The sequence below is a fragment of the Littorina saxatilis genome, linkage group LG11, assembly GCF_037325665.1.
Source record: "Littorina saxatilis isolate snail1 linkage group LG11, US_GU_Lsax_2.0, whole genome shotgun sequence".
Classification (NCBI taxonomy): domain Eukaryota; kingdom Metazoa; phylum Mollusca; class Gastropoda; order Littorinimorpha; family Littorinidae; genus Littorina; species Littorina saxatilis.
This window is the reverse complement of record NC_090255.1, coordinates 15,587,191-15,608,064: the sequence shown is the minus strand read 5'-3', so window position 1 is coordinate 15,608,064 and position 20,874 is coordinate 15,587,191. Positions and strand designations below refer to the sequence as shown.

Genomic DNA, 20,874 nt, shown 5'->3' with positions numbered 1-20,874 from the left:
TGAATCGCGAGACAAGCAGCAAGAGAAGAGATTTTTGGAAAAAATACAGGTGAATGAGCAAGAAGGCAGAAAAAAGAAAAGAATTCATGAAGAAAAAGAGAGCATGACAGGAAAGAGGAACCAAAAATCTACCTAACAGCAAACTAGAAAGCTCCTGCGGTTCCAAAAACAGGAGGGGCCTTTAATTTCATAACCGCAGTGCCCCACTGCGGGAGAGTGGGAGGTGGTGCCCTTTTCTATTGTAGGGGAGGTGTATCCATCCTCTCTCTTCACATGTTTGTGACAGTGTCTGCTCTCTTTCCTCTCTTTTTAGATTGGCTAGCAGCAGTTTGGCTTCCTGGCAGGAGAGCCGAATGTCTGTCACTGGCATGGTTGACATCATAATAATAATAATAATAAAGTGTATTTATATTGCGCCTATCCCTTACAAAAAACAAAAATATTTGGCTCTAAGCGCATTACAACATGTGTAGGGACTTGGTACAATCAAGTCTGACAAATACAATAACACAATATACAGTCGGTCTCTTGGGTAAAAATGGGAAAAGCAGCTTCGACATTTAAACACTGCTACTAAAAAATCCTCTAACAATGCATACTGCTTTACAATATGCATTTATGTATAAATATAGTTAAAGAACATCGAGTTTTGCTGCTCTGTCCGCCATTTCACTTCCCCGGATTCCTGTGTGGGTAGGCAGCCACATGAGGGAAAAGTCTGTTCCTTTTGTCATAATTTGGTGGGCTAAGAAATGAATTTCAGTGTGCATCTCTCCTCTGTTCTTAGTGCCATATGCAAGTGCTGGCAACGAGGATTTTGAGTCCGTAAGGATGACCACCCCCAGAGGTGGGGTTGGCAGATCGTTTATCAGTGTGCAGGCCATGTAGATAGCAAATAACTCTGCAGAGAAGATGCTGATCCCCTTGTTTAGCTTGTATTTTTGTGTTATATCAAGTCCAGGAATCGACAAGGCATACCCAACCTCCCCTGACTCCAGGATCGAACCATCTGTGAAGACCTGTAGGTGGCTTTTAAATCGTTGATCGATCTTTTCTTTTGCAACTGTGGCTAGCAGCAATGGGTCATCAGCCTTTTTGAGACCGTCTCCATAGTCCATGATCAGATTTGGGGCTTCAAGCAGCCATGGAGGGTAAGGAAGAGTACCACCTGTAACCAGCTTTTCCTTGGACAGACCACTCTGTTCCCATATGCCCTTCACATGGTTGTATATTGGGAGCACTGTTTGGTATGTATGAGTCTTGGATTCAAGATCTTTGTATTGCATGTGGTCGGTATCTCCCATGTCTGGGGTAAATACTTCCACTGCCGTGTTTGGGACACAGTGTAATCTGACAGCCAGTTGTGCACATCTTTCAGTGGCAGCCATCCCACTTCCTGGTAAAGTAGAGTGGGGACTGCTGATCTGGGGACACCCAGCGCCACTTTGAGAGCGGCTCTCTCTACTCTTTCAAGCTTTACCCACTGACTGTCAGGAGCTGCAAAGAAAGCCTCTTGGCCGTAGCTGAGGCGCGACCGAACAAGGGCACGGACAAGATGGACCAATGGTTTTCTGGCTGCCCACGACTCTCTGCTCAGAACCTTTATCAGGTTTAGAGAGCGTTGAGCTTTTCTCACAAGTGAGTCTATGTGTGGGCCCCAACTGAGAGAGCTTGTGAGTGTCACTCGCAAGAACTTGGTTTTATCTGCTGGCACCAGCTGCACCCCATTTATGGTAATGGAACATGTCCTTTTGACAAGCTGCACTCCTGTGAAGGCCATGAACACGGTTTTTTTGGTAGATTATTATAGATAGCTCAAAGCCATTCGTCTGCATGTAGTCAGTGATCTGGTCGACTTTTGCTTGGTACCGCCCCATTTTTGTTTTGATTGTTCTTTCTGACTTGCAGTTGACTACTTCCCAGCTCTCTCTCTCTCTCTTTTTTTTTGTCTCTCTCTCTCTGAGTCAGTCACACACACACACACACACACACACACACACACAAACACCAATAGGCAACAACACTAATGACACGACAACAAGATAGACGTATAACCATAAGAACGGTTTGTGTAAATATATGCTGTAGTCTTTTATACCGGGACGAGATGGAGAGACGTTTACACAAGATATATTTCTGAGAAGGGCCCAAAATATTAACCAGTTTTTGTTTTATGCTTGTTTCCTCGTGAAGAAGTTTCATTTTGTGCTTGGTGGTTGTTATCTGTTCAGTTAACCGTTCCGGGCTTCGCTGCAGCGAGTTAGCTTTTAAAGGCATTAAACAGAAACGAAAACAAAATCACAATTTTAATTGTCCATATTTATGAGCCTTAGCAGAAGAACAAGTCGGTCCCCATATTAGGGGCCCTTCCTCCATATATGGAATTTTTTCAGATGATTTCAGATCCAAAAAGAATGTTGTCAGAGTAAGGCGCAGCATATCTAAAACATAGTTGAGGCCGTAACCTCACAGGATTATAATTTTAAAAATGTGAACATCCTGAAGCCTTTGGCATGTGATTTTGAGCAATTGATGGCCGAACACCGTGGCCATGCCCCACTGTGCTGCTTTCGTGTTGGCGCGGCCATGGTTGTGCTGCACGATATCGCTACTGCTGTGGAAAGCGAAAGTAGGTTGTCCCATGTTTCCGCGTGGTGGCACCACAGGGCTTCCTGTCTCAATTTTAAGCACCGTATGGTACTCTACAGTCTCTGATGATACCACTTAGTGTGCAAGTCAGACTAATTTAAATATCATGCTTTAGATTTATCTGTTCGCACAACAGGAAACTAAAGAACCTGATTAAAAACAGAGAGAAAGTAAATAAAATAATCAACTTCCACGAAAAGAAGACTTTTTTAATATTTTTTTTATAGGTTATTTACAGCAAGCTGTAACTATCTAATGAAACCATCCTTTAGCTTTTATTTTCTTCTATTTGTTGAAGGCGGTCCATATTAGGGAACATACACTGACATACTTTGAGATGTTGCTATTATTTTTTGTTTGCACACTGAGTAGAATGTCGGTGTCAACACAGGCTGCTCAATTCGGTATCAAATAATTATAGTCTTATAGCTGTCATAGTAGCAACTTTTGTGTCAGTGACTGAGTTACAGCTTTGGCTTTGGAAACTAGTCCGTTTTAAGCGTTAAATTTATCGTGAAAGCTGCCTAAAGTGTAAAAAAAAAAAAATTAAAAGCCTAACGTGGTTTGTGTTTCTGCAACATCATGTGCAAGTTATCCAGCCCGAAGAGGGTATAAATACAGCAACTGAAATTGATTTAAGCGTTCTAGCATCGTTAGTTTGTCTGAACAGGAGTGGTCCATATTAGGCAACCTTCCCCTACATTAGATATATCCTTTTGCAAAAAAAATCACCTGAAATGGCCTCGGTCGGCGGCGCTTACATCACTGACCGTCAAGTGAGTCTTCACCTGTCCCCAGCGCCACCCACCCACCCTCCTCTTCCTCCTCCTCCACACACACACAGAGCGCGCTTTTGAAAACGATGGCGATAGGCCTACAGCTTCAGTGGACAAATCGTCGGCCGAAAACATCAAACGTTAAAAAAATGGTCTACTTTCGTTTTAGGGAGTGTAACACTTGTCAAATCCGATCGGGAAGGAGCTTAGAACGGCTTTCCCAGACTAGGGCTGCGAGAGAAGGAGACAAAGAAATTTCAAGTGCACGAGGGGTCAAAAGAACAACATGCTCCCACAACAAGTTTACGCAAACGGTGCTCCACGGCCGACGGCAGATGCAAACCTGCCACCTGTGAGCATGCGCACTGAGCTGAATTCGCAGACGACAGGAAGTTGATTTCTTTTTGCAAAGGTGTGTCAACTTGAGCTTCCGCTGAAGTTGTATGCGAGGGAGACAGTGTCCAAACGCTTTTTCTACTTGTGCAAAGGACTGTGCTATTGAATTTATACAACTTGACTTTACTCAACATATCTATCGGTAGAAATCAGACTGGGTTCGCTGAGTGTTGTTGTCCAACAATTCATCACTGCGACAGGTAAGCTTCCGAATCGTGTTTGCAAAATTTGGCTTTGCCCTCTGACAGCTATTTTTAGACGATGTTTATTTTGTGACATGCCGGCTTGCTGTCGATGTAACGCGCCTTGATAACTGCGATCATAGCATATGAGTCGTGGAACATTCACCGTTCGGTTCTGTCTTGACTTTTACGATAATTTATCGGGGTCTAGTGTTGAAGACTGGTGTTTCGTCAGTTACTAGTTAGGCCCATATTGGCATATGTGCAGTGGAGGTGCTACAACTTAAACTAGTATATTAACTTATTAAGGCGTTAGGGACTACAAGCCCTGCATCACCAGCTCAACAGGTTTTCATTGATTCATGGCCATTAGTTGTTTACAGATTGCCTCTTTTGGAGTCTCATTCTTTAGAGGTCCTTGGTTCGTCCCCTTTTCTGCACGTTGATATAATAAAACTGACTTGAGCCTAGAAATGCAAAAGAAAAGTTCAATAGTATCACTATCAAAGACATGCATCTCTCTGATAGCAATCTGGTTTTGTGCAGATTTTATTTTTTAGGGAGAGATGTCATTTTGTTACAGATAGAAAGAGAAAGTCTTAATTAGCATCCTGGTCAGCATGTAGCATTACTCGAAAAATAGGAGAGATAATAATTATATATATGATAAATCAAATCAAATGTTATTTTGCGAGGGTTATGGCAAAAGCATTACAAACCAGTTTTTCTTTTAACCATCCCTCACCCAGAGAGGGACTAATAACATACACAGACATTTCATGCACATAGAAAAAAAAGTAAAAAACAAAAATCACAGCCTCCACAGGAATATGTACTCAAAAATGGCTTAATTATCTACACTATTACTAAGCGTTATAGATGTACAGTTGTGAGAAATTACTGAACATACATGCTTGAGCAAATGTGTTATCAAAACTTGAACTGTTGGAGTTTTTATATAATGAAACACTGCTATGGACGAATATGAAAATAAATCTGAAACGAAGTCTTCCCGTTCCACATCACAATGATTTTACACAATTTGACATCTAACACAATGCATTGAAAGGTGTTTTTTTAAAGTATTGAGATTCATTGGTATTTTTAGCGTATAATAACATTATTCGTTTATTCCATTTCCACCAAAAAAAATGTGGAAAAACACACAGATTTTTCCATGGAATAACTAAATTTGTCATCATCCGTCAAGATTCGTTTTTTTCTGAAGAAATTGAAATCAAGAATGCTGCGTTATAAAACGGAATTGTTGTTTTAGTCTTTTACTGCAGAAGAAGTTCTATTTTGCTCATTGCAAGATTGAAGCATGTGTGTTCCCCCTCAAAAGTCTAATGAAGGATCATGGACTAGTTCAAAATTACCCAGAACACAGCACCAACCGATTTTACTGCGTTGCCTGTAGTTCTCAGTTTAAAGTCACAATGGCTGTTGAGCAGTTGCATCACTTGCATGAGCAATTTAGTTTATTTACTCAACAAATAGATCATGAAGGGTTATTATTTTGTCAGACAATCTAGAAGTACTGACATTGTTCAAAAATTGCACGCGCCGGCTCAGCCGCCATAATTGCACTAGTCAAGGTGAATGACCACGTACTTTCTGATTGGTCTACACGTCTTTGTAGGAGCATTGGGTTTTATGCGGAAAAACTGTCAGCAAAAATGCATCTAAAAGGCTACAAACACTATTCCGTGGAAAAACTGTTTTGCTTCAGGGAAAAAACGATGCTGCGGTGGATTGATGACGAAACTTTAGTTGTTCCTTTGAAAAACACGTTTTTCCATGGCATTTCAGTTTTTCCGTGGAATAACCGAGTAATGTCATTATCCGCTATGGATACATTAGGACTCGAATTCCGGGAGAGAGATTGTATGAGTTAGCAGAAGTTATAAGGTGTAGCAATATTGTTTTGGAAAACAAGACAGAATGAGGTGGGTTAATTGTGTGTATGGGTGTATACATTGTGTATCGGGGGGGGGGGGGGGGGGGCATGGGTGTGTCTGTGCATTTTTTTGATTTGTGAGTTGATTGTTTTGTTTGTAAATATGTGTGCATGTGTTTACACTTACAGTACTTCAGAACTCAAATGACTGTAAGTGTAAACAATAAAATATTTGTGCAAAGCAATAGCAACCACAGCTGTTGCTGCAAGTCACGTATACATAGCCCAAGGAACAAGTTGAAGTAATGATATACCCCTTCGCGAGCAATGACACTTGACATGTCTGTGTGTCTTCAGGGGGCAATTGTCCCTCCTTGCGAAGTGACCTGTAAACAAAGACTGCCCTGTATTGACAAACACTCTGACTGGTAGTGCTGAGGGCTAAAAAGGATTGACAGGCTGGGCCAGACTTATCTCTTTGGTCACACAGGGGATTGTGTGAGCTTTTAGAACCCAGAATAGAACAAGCATTAAGAGATTGTTAATAACGCTGAGCATGTGGTTTTATTCTAAAGTTAAGTTAAGGAGTCTATGAAACTAATTCGTTTGCTCTTTTTTTTAAATCAATGCATTGATAACAGCAGTTTTTAGAGATTGTTAAGGTAATGATAACAGGTAATCAGAGACTGTCGATATTAGGCTGAGCGTGTGGCTTCATTCTGCATATGTAGAGCTCAACTTTTATCTATGAAGATAGTCTTTGGTGAACTTTGTTCAGACAAAACATTCCTGGAATAGAATTTTTAATAGCATGTAAGCTTATATTCTTAGTAGAACTATGGACAGATTAAGTATTAGATTGTTAATGTAAGGAAAATAGGTATTCATGGATGTTTTATACTCTATATGGCTGAGAGTGTTGCAAGGCTCATGCTTATAGCATCCACTTCAAAGTCTATAAAAGCAGTTAGCACTCACTTTTTTTCTGACATTAATAAAACATACAGGTATATATTTCTTAACTGCACGTAAGCTTATGAAACATCTGTAGTTAAAGATTGTTGATCATGCTCATGAGGATGTAATTCCCAGGATAGAATCCACTGAGTGGTCCACGAAAGTAATACTCGTGTTTGCTGAACCTTTTTTTTGTTTAGATTGTTACTGTTATACATATACAGGAATAGATTTCTTTGTAATATAACAGAACCATAAGAGAGGACAAGTATTTAGAGATTGCTAATGTAAGGAGGACAAATATTAAGAAACTGCATGCAAGGTTGAGCATACATATGGATTCGTTGTATATGAAGTCCATGAAGGAGTCCATAAAGGAAATTAGCTTGCTGAACTTTTTTTTCAGGCAAGGCATCAATAAGGCATACAGGAATAGATTTCTTAACAGCTTGTCAGCTGCTTACAAAGCTATTGTTGGAACAAGTATTCAAAGTTTTTAGATATTTTACGGCTGCATGAGCATGTCTGGCTTCATCTTCCTGGAGTCAAGGAAGGTAATTATATATATATATATATATATATATATAACAAAATCAAGGAAAAGAAAAGCCAAACAAAGAATGTCTAGTGGCAGCCCAAATGTTCGACCTGTTGCCAGGCCTTCCTCAGGGGCGCATATAAGTTTCGTTTGGCTGGCAACACTAAAGGTTTGTGTAGTCATCTGTGAGATAAAGTTGTGTAAATGTTTGACTTTTTATTTCTTTATCTGCGACAAAAAACAAATCGTTTCTTCAATAGTTCTCAGAGCTGCAGAGCATAAATTTACAGACATTATTAACAGAACAACTGAAATAGTAGGGTCTTAAAATGGGGGAGGGGGGGAGTCTTATTAAGAGGGACGTTCCACTGTAGCTGCAGGACTTATTATATCTTGAATATATGTATTGTGGAAAATAAAATGGTATTCCTGGAGTCTCTAGAACTATTGAATGTCTGTGTCACAAAAATCATCTGAAAGAGTTTTCAGCCAGAGCTCTTTGTTGAACTCATGAGCATATGCGTGAGATTTTGTATGTGTGATGTTGTTGAACACACACACACACACACACACAGGTGTGAGCATATGCAGTCATAATTAATAATGAACCATTATCGATTCACCTGCAGTCACAACATCTTTCTAACAATAACTCATTTTTGAAAATTTTATAACAAGGTGAGGTTATTAGACTTAAACTTAACAGACACATTGAACCATTTCTAAAAAAAAAATAAAAACTTTTTTTTTTTAAAGGCATAGGTTGAGCAGATCGAGTTTAGACAGCCAATGCAGTTAAACTTGTTCTGTGTTGTTGGTGTTACACTTTGGGGGCAGAGTTCATGTCAGCCTTACAAGGTCTTTAAATTAATTAATCTTTAGCTAATTCCGCCCTCCCCTTTTTTCATCCTAAACTGTAGAGCAGTCATGATGTAACCTAATTGTGTGTGTGTGGTGTTTAGTATGCCAGTGTGTGGTTGTTGTCTCTATGATTGATTGTATCAGAAGCCTTTCAAGAATGTTGCTGTGATTTATTTTGTCAAAACATTTGCTAAAATATTCATAATAGTTTCAGGTTAGTTTTCTGAAGTTTCAGGCAGTCCTTCAAGCCAATCTTTAGTTGTTGTGCAAAATGCAGAAAAGTCTTGGGCAATATGTTGAAGTAAATTTTGACCTTATGCCAGCTTAAGATGCTAAACGACATCCCCCATGCCAAGGCGCTTTTTCATTTGGGACCTTTACAACAATAAAGTTATACCTTCAGGGGTGTTGCTTAGGGACTTATTTTCTTCGGCCAAGTTGCTGAAATGGCTATATCCTCTAATCTGTTCTTGAAGACAGACAGAAGGTTATAATGGTGCAGTGCAATGACAGTAGCCAGCAATTTAAAGGACAGATGAGTGAGATTTGGAAAGCTGAAGGAGGAACGCTGGGAGAATTGGTGGGATGTGCTGCTTGTGGTCATGACTGTTGCATCTGTCCATGGGAAAAGCTGTATTGATTTTAGCCTGGCACTCTCTGCAGGTACCTGGCTGTAATGTACATATCTGGTCATTATCATCACTGACATAGGCTCTGCTATCTTCTCATCTTTCCTGTCACCCAGCAGCTATAAGATAGTGTTTGTTGAATATTGTCAACCTAATCTTCTCATCATTTCGAAACTGTCATCGTTGACAGGCTGCTACGCTGTTAGTACCATGGAAAAGTCTCTTATTCTTAAAAGCTTGTTACGCAGTGCACGCAGAAGGGATAACTCATTGATCAGTTTTGTGTCGATACAGCTTAACTGCAACTGATATATATATATATATATAGCAGTGCATAATAGTCTAAATTATATAAATACAAACTGATGGCTAAGAATGGCTCAAAGAGGACAATTTTGTGTGTGCTATCAATTAAGTGATGATTTATGAAGGTATTTATCATTTATTGAAACATGTTTGATTGATGGTTACATAAAGGACAGAGTCATTCATCCACTCATGATATATACTTCTTTGTCTGAATTTACTTATTAACAGTAGCTGCTCTCACATTAAATGAAGACAGTCATGATTTTTGGACATTTAAGTCTCGTCTAAAGTTACATAAACTGCAAAGTGGTATACCAAAGTAAACAACTTTTTGGGGTTTGTTTGAGCTGAGAAATCAATTTCTTTCTTTGTAAAAATGTTTAAAAAGCAAGCAGGTTTTCTGTAAGCAGTTGAAGTATTAACGTAGCAGTCAGAAGTCACACTGAGGCTGTCAGTTACTCAATACTGGCTGCCTGTTACAAACAAACTAAGAACTTTAGTTTAGCTGTCTAGTAGTAGTTATAAAGTGATGTATTGATTTGGGTGGGGCATGCCTCAGCGTACTCATGCATGTGCAGCTATTACTTGTGTACTGCAAATAAACATAGATAGTGTACTACGAATGATAAGACTATCATAGCATGAGCTGTGCAGATTCAACACTTGTTGCCTACATGAATGGAGTTCATGATTACACAATGACATTGGCAGCATTATGATCTGCAGCAGTGTTTTAATTTATTATGACCTGAATAGTACATGTAGACTTCTGCAATGTTGTCAATGCAACAAAGGCACTTTCCAGATAGGTATTAGTATGCAAGTACTTCATAATATTTGACATTCAAATTAGGTGTTTTTGTGCACAAGACTGTGAGAGAAATGGAGGGAGAATTATGTTTGTCGCCAGAGTGTACTCATTTACCAATAGCTGTGGGACATTACATTCCTTCCAGGTGTCCCTTTTTGATGTTAATGACAATAAAGATGTTATGACATGTAGGGTGCGTTATTCAGAGCCTTTGATCTGGGGGGAAAATGGAAGTTGCCTAAATGTAGATTTATATAGGATGAATTGCAGCTGGCCTGAAGCATTACGATAATGGAAATTTAACCACCTGTATAAATCTGTCCTTTTTGAGATTAATTTCTTTGATAAGTATGAGAGTGTGGGTGAGAAAATGAGCAATTGCACAGACAATCAATTACTGAATTAGATCTGATGGGAGAAAAGTGCCTCAAGGAATGGGCCCCTCTCTACACATTGTTACTGCTCACGCACACAGACCCTGATACACACACACACACACACACACACTTGTCTGCATCTTTTCCTACTTTCCTTTCATTTATCAGACTTCCTTCTCTCTGAAGACACCAGTGAATTCAAACAAAAACGAGCACTAATCTAGAACTTTCAACACGTGTGCTGTGAGTTATGTGACAAGAGGTCTGTAAATTGTTTGACTACACTGTTGTGCCCAAAAGACAAGCTTGGAAGAGTCAACTATTATATTCAGTGAGAGGCTGTCTACTATGTACACCCGTACGAAATGAACATATATGAACATATAAGAGACATATAAGAAACCTATAAGTTTCTTATAAGAAACATATAAGTTTCATATATGACAAGTAAAAAGCTATGTATGTCAGTTGTAGGAATAGGTTTCTTATAAGTCTCTCATATGAAAAAGACCCCAATTCATATAAGAATCATATATGAATCATATATGAGAACCTGCACTTCCAGAAACCTATAGTTCTCTTATATGTTTCTTATATGAATCTTATATGACTCTTATATGAATCATCACTTAGTTTCTGCATAGGAGAATTCAGGACTTAGAAAAAATATTGGACAATGCTGAATTACTGGCAATACTGGCTTTCATATATGTTTCATATATGAACAGGAAGTGGATGGTTTGCCTTGAGCATTATCTCCCCCTGACTGAACGGCCATCTTTGTGACAGCAGCTCTGTGAGGATGTTTAGCAGAAAATCAGTGAAAGAGCAGGACTAAAATGCAAAGTTCTTACAGAAATAATTGGACTTGATGTATGAATATGTGAAGAGAATGTTTATGTCATGCTGATGTTTGTGGGTGGCTGGCAGCCCAACCAACCCAACAGCTTGACACTGACAGGTTTGTGTTTTTATTCAAAATCCAGAATTTCCCTCCATTATTTGTTTTACTTTACAGTTCTGGTTCTGCATCAGGTGATCAAATCATGTTTACCAGCATTACTTTGGTTCAAGCAACAAGAAACTGTGACAGCTGTGCATATTCAAGAAAATTATTTGTGGCTGTAACTTGTTTGTTGTTTCTTGTTCATAATTTCAAGTTTCAAAGTATTGGATTTGAAGAGGACAATGAACATGTCTTACTCCTCTTCTTGTGACCAGTGATTTAGAGATCTGTTTGTTTTTGCCCTCAAAATAAACACAACTTCAGTAAAGATATGTATATATACTGAACCAAAAGGTATTTTGCAGTTGGATTCATTATAATTCAAAGTCAAGACAGTTAAATTGGGTTAAGCAGGTGTTATTTCCCTTGTAAACACAAATGTAGGTCAAGGTCGTGTGTCTAGTATGAGACATATAAATATCATATATGAGACATATAAGAATCCTATAAGGGAGATGCAGGTTTCATATAAGATTCTTATAAGTCTCATATATGAACATTTCATATAAGAGACCTAGATATCTTTCTTATAAGAGAATATAAGATTCATATAAGAGACCTATATGAGCTCAGGTTATAGGTTCATATATATGATTCATATAAGTTTCTTATAAGAATTTACCTCATTTGCATTTAAAATACCTATAAGCCACATATATGAAATTGTCATACAAGACTCTTATAAGAATCTTATATGAAATTGGGTCCAATTTCTTATAAGAACGTTTCGTACGGGCTGACACAGTCCACTTCACTGACAATGACACTTTAAAGGCACAGTGCAGCTCACAGCCTTCGTTTTGCGTTTTTGTTGCAGCTGAGTGCATTTACAGTTCAAAAATTCTTCTATGGTAGTAAAACAAACCCAAAACTACCCAAAGACGACATCTGTGAAGCTCGACAGTTTCTTGTTCACGCGAGTACATAAATTAACCTAGTTATTACGTGGTGTTTGGTCGGAGTTTGATTCATTACTGAGTGATTCCGGCCTCCATTTTGTTTTACACAAACTCATGATGATGTCTGACATAGTTTGCTAGTGACGTGTCTTTTTGTGCATGATGTGGTGATCTACCTGATCTAAATTTAGATCCAAAAATAGGTCAAGACCAGCCGGGTCCAAGTACGAAATTAATTCGTAAAAAAATCGCAGTTCTTGACTCTTTGGGTGCAAGTCAATGAAACTTGGTAGTTCTTCTAACGGATAGCTGCCTGAGGTATGACTAAAAGCCCCAGAGGCTCCGTGCACCTGGATTTGACAAGTTCAGTACCTTTAACCGACAGTCTAAAGATTATACTTCAGTTTAGGGTGAGCGTTAAAGGTACATTCCTTCATGTGTAGTGATCATGTTGACCACCACAAATCTGTCCTGGTTTCACTTGGAACATTACCAGCAGGTGCAGCGTCCTGGTTTCACTTGGAACATTAACAGTAGCTGCAGCGTCCTGGTTTCACTTGGAACATTAACAGCAGCTGCAGCGTCCTGGTTTCACTTAGAACATTAACAGCAGCTGCAGCGTCCTGGTTTCACTTGGAACATTAACAGCAGCTGCAGCGTCCTGGTTTCACTTGGAACATTAACAGCAGCTTCAGCGTCCTGGTTTCACATGGAACATTAACAGCAGCTGCAGCGTCCTGGTTTCACTTGGAACATTAACAGCAGCTGCAGCGTCCTGGTTTCACTTGGAACATTAACAGCAGCTGCAGCGTCCTGGTTTCACTTGGAACATTACCAGCAGCTGCAGCGTCCTGGTTTCACTTGGAACATTACCAGCAGCTGCAGCGTCCTGGTTTCACTTGGAACATTAACAGCAGCTGCAGCGTCCTGGTTTCACTTGGAACATTACCATCAGCTGCAGCGTCCTGGTTTCACTTGGAACATTAACAGCAGCTGCAGCGTCCTGGTTTCACTTGTAACATTAACAGCAGCTGCTGCGTCCTGGTTTCACTTGGAACATTAACAGCAGCTGCAGCGTCCTGGTTTCACTTGGAACATCAACAGCAGCTGCAGCGTTCTGGTTTCACATGGAACATTAACAGCAGCTGCAGCGTCCTGGTTTCACATGGAACATTAACAGCAGCTGCAGCGTCCTGGTTTCACTTGGAACATTAACAGCAGCTGCAGCGTCCTGGTTTCACTTGGAACATTAACAGCAGCTGCAGCGTCCTGGTTTCACTTGGAACATTAACAGCAGCTGCTGCGTCCTGGTTTCACTTGGAACATTAACAGCAGCTGCATGAGCGTCCTGGTTTCACTTGGAACATTAACAGCAGCTGCAGCGTCCTGGTTTCACTTGGAACATTAACAGCAGCTGCAGCGTCCTGGTTTCACATGGAACATTAACAGCAGCTGCAGCGTCCTGGTTTCACTTGGAACATTAACAGCAGCTGCAGCGTCCTGGTTTCACTTGGAACATTAACAGCAGCTGCAGCGTCCTGGTTTCACTTGGAACATTAACAGCAGCTGCAGTGTCCTGGTTTCACTTGGATGTGTACCAAACATGTAATACTAAGTGCACTGGCTACATTCTGTGCAGGTTTGGTTTTGCTGATGTGATCGATTTAGCAGATTTATTACATGGGTGTCACAAGATTAATTCAACAAAAACTTGACACTCTGCACATAGCAGGCAGCTAGAGGCAGCTCGGCTGTTGATGTTCGGCTTGTGTCCAGGTGTAGGGGTGCTCTTATCGCATGTCAAATCCTGAACAGCTCTGTATGTCTGGTCAACCTGTCGAATCCTGAACAGCTCTGTATGTCTGGTCAACATGTCAAATCTTGAACAGCTCTGTATGTCAGGTCAACATGTCAAATCCTGAACAGCTCTGTATGTCTGGTCAACATGTCAAATCCTGAACAGGTCTGTTGGTCTGGTCAACATGTCAAATCCTGAACAGGTCTGTATGTCTGGTCAACATGTCAAATCCTGAACAGCTCTGTATGTCTGGCCCGGTATCTCAGTTGGTAGAGCACTGGACTTGTGATCGAAAGGTCGCAGGTTCGAATTCGGGCCGGGACGGACACGGGTCAACTTTATGTGCAGACCCAGAGACGGAAGCCATGTCCCACCCCCGTGTCATCACAATGGCACGTAAAAGACCTTGGTCATTCTGCCATAAGTGCAGGTGGCTGAATACACCTAAACACGCAGACACCTGGGTTAGCTGCTAGCTTTCCACTGGGAGGAAGCGACCCGAATTTCCCAGCGATGGGACAATAAAGTAATGAAAATGGAAAAAAAAAAAGAAAAAAATCTTGAACAGCTCTGTATGTCTGGTCAACATGTCAAATCCTGAACAGCTCTGTATGTCTGGTCAACATGTCAAATCCTGAACAGCTCTGTATGTCTGGTCTACATGTCAAATCCTGAACAGGTCTGTATGTCTGGTCAATATATATATTGTCAAATCCTGAACAGCTCTGTATGTCTGGTCAACATGTCAAATCCTGAACAGGTCTGTATGTCTGGTCAACATGTCAAATCCTGAACAGCTCTGTATGTCTGGTCAACATGTCAAATCCTGAACAGCTCTGTATGTCTGGTCAACATGTCAAATCCTGAACAGCTCTGTAGGTCTGGTCAACATGTCAAATCCTGAACAGCTCTGTATGTCTGGTCAACATGTCAACTCCTCAGCTCTGTATGTCTGGTCAACATGTCAAATCCTGAACAGCTCTGTATGTCTGGTCAACATGTCAAATCCTGAACAGCTCTGTAGGTCTGGTCAACATGTCAAATCCTGAACAGCTCTGTAGGTCTGGTCAACATGTCAACTCCTCAGCTCTGTATGTCTGGTCAACATGTCAAATCCTGAACAGCTCTGTATGTCTGGTCAACATGTCAAATCCTGAACAGCTCTGTAGGTCTGGTCAACATGTCAAATCCTGAACAGCTCTGTATGTCTGGTCAACATGTCAAATCCTGAACAGCTCTGTATGTCTGGTCAACATGTCAAATCCTGAACAGCTCTGTATGTCTGGTCAACATGTCAACTCCTCAGCTCTGTATGTCTGGTCAACATGTCAAATCCTGAACAGCTCTGTATGTCTGGTCAACATGTCAACTCCTCAGCTCTGTATGTCTGGTCAACATGATTGTTTTACACAAGGACTGTACCTTAAAGATTTGTTGCGGAGTTCATATATTTTTGTCTTCTTGGACCTTGGTGTTTTATTTTGCTCTTTTATTTGTTTTCCTGCATGTGAAAAAAATGCTTTAATAAGTTAAAGCATAGGTGATTTTTTTTGTTATTGCGTTTAAACTGAGAGGTATTAGCTATTTTTCAAATGTTATGTCTTGAGATTTTGTTTGTTTTTCTTGTTGTTGTTGTGTGTGTGTCATGTGTGTGTGTCATGTGTGTGTGTCATGTGTGTGTGTCATGTGTGTGTGTCATGTGTGTGTGTTTAAATCCTGGACAAACCTGTGGTGGTGTTCATGATCATTTACACGGGATGATTAAAGATTTATGTACGCTTAAGCTGACAGGTTTAGGTAGCTCACAGTCCTGAGAGATGCTCAGGTTACTGTGTCTTCAGCTGTACCTTCCCGTACGAAATGAACATATATGAACATATAAGAGACATATAAGAAACCTATAAGTTTCTTATAAGAAACATATAAGTTTCATATATGACAAGTAAAAAGCTATGTATGTCAGTTGTAGGAATAGGTTTCTTATAAGTCTCTTATATGAAAAAGACCCCAATTCATATAAGAATCATATATGAATCATATATGAGAACCTGCACTTCCAGAAACCTATAGTTCTCTTATATGTTTCTTATATGAATCTTATATGACTCTTATATGAATCATCACTTAGTTTCTGCATAGGAGAATTCAGGACTTAGAAAAAATATTGGACAATGCTGAATTACTGGCAATACTGGCTTTCATATATGTTTCATATATGAACAGGAAGTGGATGGTTTGCCTTGAGCATTATCTCCCCCTGACTGAACGGCCATCTTTGTGACAGCAGCTCTGTGAGGATGTTTAGCAGAAAATCAGTGAAAGAGCAGGACTAAAATGCAAAGTTCTTACAGAAATAATTGGACTTGATGTATGAATATGTGAAGAGAATGTTTATGTCATGCTGATGTTTGTGAGTGGCTGGCAGCCCAACCAACCCAACAGCTTGACACTGACAGGTTTGTGTTTTTATTCAAAATCCAGAATTTCCCTCCATTATTTGTTTTACTTTACAGTTCTGGTTCTGCATCAGGTGATCAAATCATGTTTACCAGCACTACTTTGGTTCAAGCAACAAGAAACTGTGACAGCTGTGCATATTCAAGAAAATTATTTGTGGCTGTAACTTGTTTGTTGTTTCTTGTTCATAATTTCAAGTTTCAAAGTATTGGATTTGAAGAGGACAGTGCATGTCTTACTCCTCTTCTTGTGATCAGTGATTTAGAGATCTGTTTGTTTTTGCCCTCAAAATAAACACAACTTCAGTAAAGATATGTATATATACTGAACCAAAGGGTATTTTGCAGTTGGATTCATTATAATTCAAAGTCAAGACAGTTAAATTGGGTTAAGTAGGGGTTATTTCCCTTGTAAACACAAATGTAGCCAGGTCAAGGTCGTGTGTCTAGTATGAGACATATAAATATCATATATGAGACATATAAGAATCCTATAAGGGAGATGTAGGTTTCATATAAGATTCTTATAAGTCTCATATATGAACATTTCATATAAGAGACCTATAGCTTTCTTATAAGAGAATATAAGATTCATATAAGAGACCTATATGAGCTCAGGTTATAGGTTCATATATGATTCATATAAGTTTCTTATAAGAATTTACCTCATTTGCATTTAAAATACCTATAAGCCACATATATGAAATTGTCATACAAGACTCTTATAAGAATCTTATATGAAATTGGGTCCAATTTCTTATAAGAACGTTTCGTACGGGTTTATGTCAGTCACGTCACACACCTGTTAAAGCCAGGTTTCAAATTAAGTTTTGCACGATAGTTGTTCATTATATATACAAGGAAGTACTTTGAAACCTGTGTCCTCAGTAGCTGGACACTCAAGGGCTTTGTTTACTTTGCTGGTAAGCTTTTCTAAATGTACATCCTTCCTCTGTTACCCAGAGAGAACGTCTTGGCATTCTGCATTTGTGTTTTTGTGTGTGTTGTTCTGTTACAGTGAAGCTGTGTCTTATCTAATGAGGTGCAGGTTGTTTGCTCTGTCATTTCTCATCCTCCAGGGGTCATCCCTCCCTCTTTACAAGGTAAACATTGTAGATTCAAAAGCAAGTTTGTGTTCTTCGTGCTGAGGGTAAAGTTATAGAACTTCGAAGTCAACTAACAAGTTGTTAGCATTTTTATGCTTTTACTTGTTTATTAATACATTTATTTACCTGACTTTATTTTAATTTGCTTATCCTTTCTCAAGTATTTAGGTTAAAGCACCAGTACAAATTGCTCACATAACAGATAATTATGTCCTTCATCCTTTTGAGTGCAGACTCTGATGATGGTTTCATGGTTGTATTAATTCTGTGTTTTAGAGTGACAGTGGGCAGCAATAATTCAAGTCTCCCTCTCAACCGCTTGGATTACTTGTAAAGACTGGACGTTCATCATTCTCCTCCTCCTCTGGAAGTCCTTTGTCCATGATGGTCTGAGATGGTGTTGCCACGGCTAAAAACGTTGCTTAGAGACAAGCACATAGCGATCCTGGTGGGTCGTGGTGACCGGGCGTCACAGCATGGCGACCGCGGCACCTCAAGGTCAAGGGGAGCACCTTGACGACTACTGGCGGGAGGCCAATGAGATTGAGAAAGACCAGGGGGAATTGGATGACGATGACCTACCCAAAACCCCAGATGGTCAGTAGTTCACTCCCATGTTAATTGCACCACGGTATAATACGGGGTGTATAATCACTCTGTCTGTTTGCCTCTTTTATAGACTTGTTTCATTCTGCCTTTCTTAATTTCTGTCTGTTTTTCTTTTTTCTGTCTTTCTTGAGTTATTCCCTCTTTCTTGAGTTATTCCCTCTTTCTTGAGTTATTCCCTCTTTCTTGAGTTATTCCCTCTGTTTTGTTGTCTTCTTTGCTAAACCTCTCTTTCCTTCTTTCTTGAGTAATGCTCCTTTCTTTCTCTTTCTCTCTTCTTTCTTTGTTTCTTTCTTTTCTTCTTTCTATCTTGAGTTACCCTCCATTACTCTTTCGTTGTTTTAATTTTCTCTTTTATTGTTTCGTTCTTTTCTTACTAACTTTCTCCGTCTGTTTTTCATTCTTTCTGTTCTTTTTGTTTATGATGTGCTGTATTTGGCGCTGTGTGTGTGTGTCACTGTGTGTGTGTCACTGTGTGTGTGTGTCACTGTGTGTGTGTGTCACTGTGTGTGTGTCACTGTGTGTGTGTGCAGTTTCAACAGACGCAGTGTCAGTAATCAGAATTAGCACTGCATGGTGTAGTCGAGGCCAGGATTAATAGCTGATCCCCCATTCCCTGTCCCGTTCCTCTCTAGTCTCTTGACTAATGAGGAGCACAGGACACCTGCATGCATACAAAAGAGGCAACAGAAATAGCAATTCATCAAAATCAAATTTATATGTGTGTCTCTAAGATTACCTACACAACATTAAATTACATATTCTTACCCCAATTCTCATAAATGCATTGACTTCAATCTCACATGCTAGATGTCAAAAAACTACTCAAATTACCTGCCCTTGCAAGGGTGGTAACCAAGCTAAAAACAGACGCCATAGCCGTTGCTATGCCCTGTACCACCTGGTTACCGATAACCCACCGCGCATCACGTGAGCGCCGGCATCCGGAATAAACATTCTCGACTTTCGACGACACACGTCAGACGTGCGGAATTCGTCTGCTCACTTGGCTTTCCCTAGCCCTTGTCTTTGTGACGTTATGGGCTTGGGGGGGGCCTTTACCTGTTCGCCTTTCTTTTGGTGAGACCTGCCCTTTTTTTATTGAATTGAATTGTTGTTTGTTAATTAGCTGCTTGTTTACAGCCGCTTCAGAAATTTACTTTTCTGGTGGACTACGATTTCAGCCATTTACAAGATGGCCGATAGCAAGCAGTAACTTAGGGCTAGGCAGGAAGTGAATAAGGCTGTTAGCCCTTTTTAGAAACCTCTGTGCGGGTCGTCGACCCTTCGAGTAGTACTGCTTTTGTAGTAGCTGTTCGTGCGGATAAGGTTTCGTTTTTTCTTCCCAGCCCTCCTCTGCTCTTAAGGAGAACCAGTCAGTGTCTTCCACTTTCGGGGGACTTAACGGTGAAATATGTGTTTATTTCTCAGCTGTTTCAGGCACGATCGGCCCGCCTACTGTGGCGGCGTACTCCTTGGCAGCTTCGCATCGTGGTCTGGTGCAAATGGCCAGTTCGATTCAGCCCTTTTTTGCCTCTGGTGGCTCTGGGTTGTTTGCGAGCACCCTCTCCTTTCGGGAGGGCCTGCTCCCTACCTACCTCTGACCACTCTGATTACCTCCGGTATTTCTCAGTGTGTTGAGGGATGGGGGGGGGGTGTTCCTGCTTCGCACCGTGGTCTGGTGCAAATGGCCTGTTCGGTTCAGCCCTTTCTGCCTCTGGTAGTACTGGGTTGTTCACGAGCACTCTCTCCGTTGGGAGAGGGGGCCTGCTCCCCGCCTGTCTCTGCCCGCTCTCCTTGCTTTTAGCACAGCTGAGTCAGGCATGCAGCCCCCTTACCGTTTGGAAGGGGGAGTGGGGGGGGCACGGTAAGTCACAGCCTGGGCTGGTTCCCACTCTGCCTCAATGGGGGCAGGGGGCTGTGTCAGTGGCCCACCCTTTCCCGCCCTCAGGGCAGGATCGGGTGGGGGCTGTGACGGCGGCCCACCCTTTCCCGCCCTCTGGGCGGCATCGGGTGGGCGCTGTTGGACTGTCTTCTTAGTCTATGCCTCTATTGTCCTTGCCCGGCAACCGCCCCCGCCCCCCCCCCCTCCTCGGGGTGGGTGGGCGGTGGGGCTACTGGACGTCAGCAGGTGGACGGGTGGGGGTCGGCTGTTTACGGTTGCGTCTCTCACCCCGTCTCTCCCTCCTCCAGGGGTTTACTGCTGTGACGAGCCACCCCCCTCCCCATCTGGGGCGCGGCGTGGCTCAAGCCAGTCAGCACAGCGGGGGTGCCACGTACGGCCTTTCCAGGCTACGTTATACACACTCCTCCTCTACCCTATTTGGGGCAGGGGGCTGTGTTAGCTGCCCGCACTCGTTGTCACGGGTTGGTTCAAACTGGTCAGACCTGTTTTGGCGGCTGGGGCCAGTCTCTCGCACAGCAGTCAGGGAACAATGAGCTTGGCTCTCCTTTGTTCTCGGCAGGGTGCTGTGCCGGCTGCCTACCCCTCTACCCCCTTGGGGTAGGTGAGCGGTGGCAGGCGGAGACAGAACATGCTCTTAACTCTCCAGTCTCCCATTCTTTGTGTTCTGACACAATGGATGGTGGGGACTTGGACTACAGTATCGCCTTGCCAG

At 41.2% G+C, this 20,874-nt stretch overlaps 1 protein-coding gene across 1 annotated transcript in view; it reads left to right on the top strand.

Moving 5' to 3' along the window:
- Positions 1–3,852: 3,852 nt before the first annotated feature.
- The window catches only part of LOC138979837 (rho GTPase-activating protein 18-like), a 42,280-nt gene continuing 25,258 nt past the window's right edge, over positions 3,853–20,874 (top strand). Inside the window, exons 1-2 of the mRNA XM_070352587.1 lie at positions 3,853–4,021; positions 17,927–18,247. Coding sequence (XP_070208688.1) covers positions 18,127–18,247 — 121 coding nt within the window. The 5' untranslated portion in view covers positions 3,853–4,021; positions 17,927–18,126. The remainder of the gene's footprint in view (positions 4,022–17,926; positions 18,248–20,874) is intronic.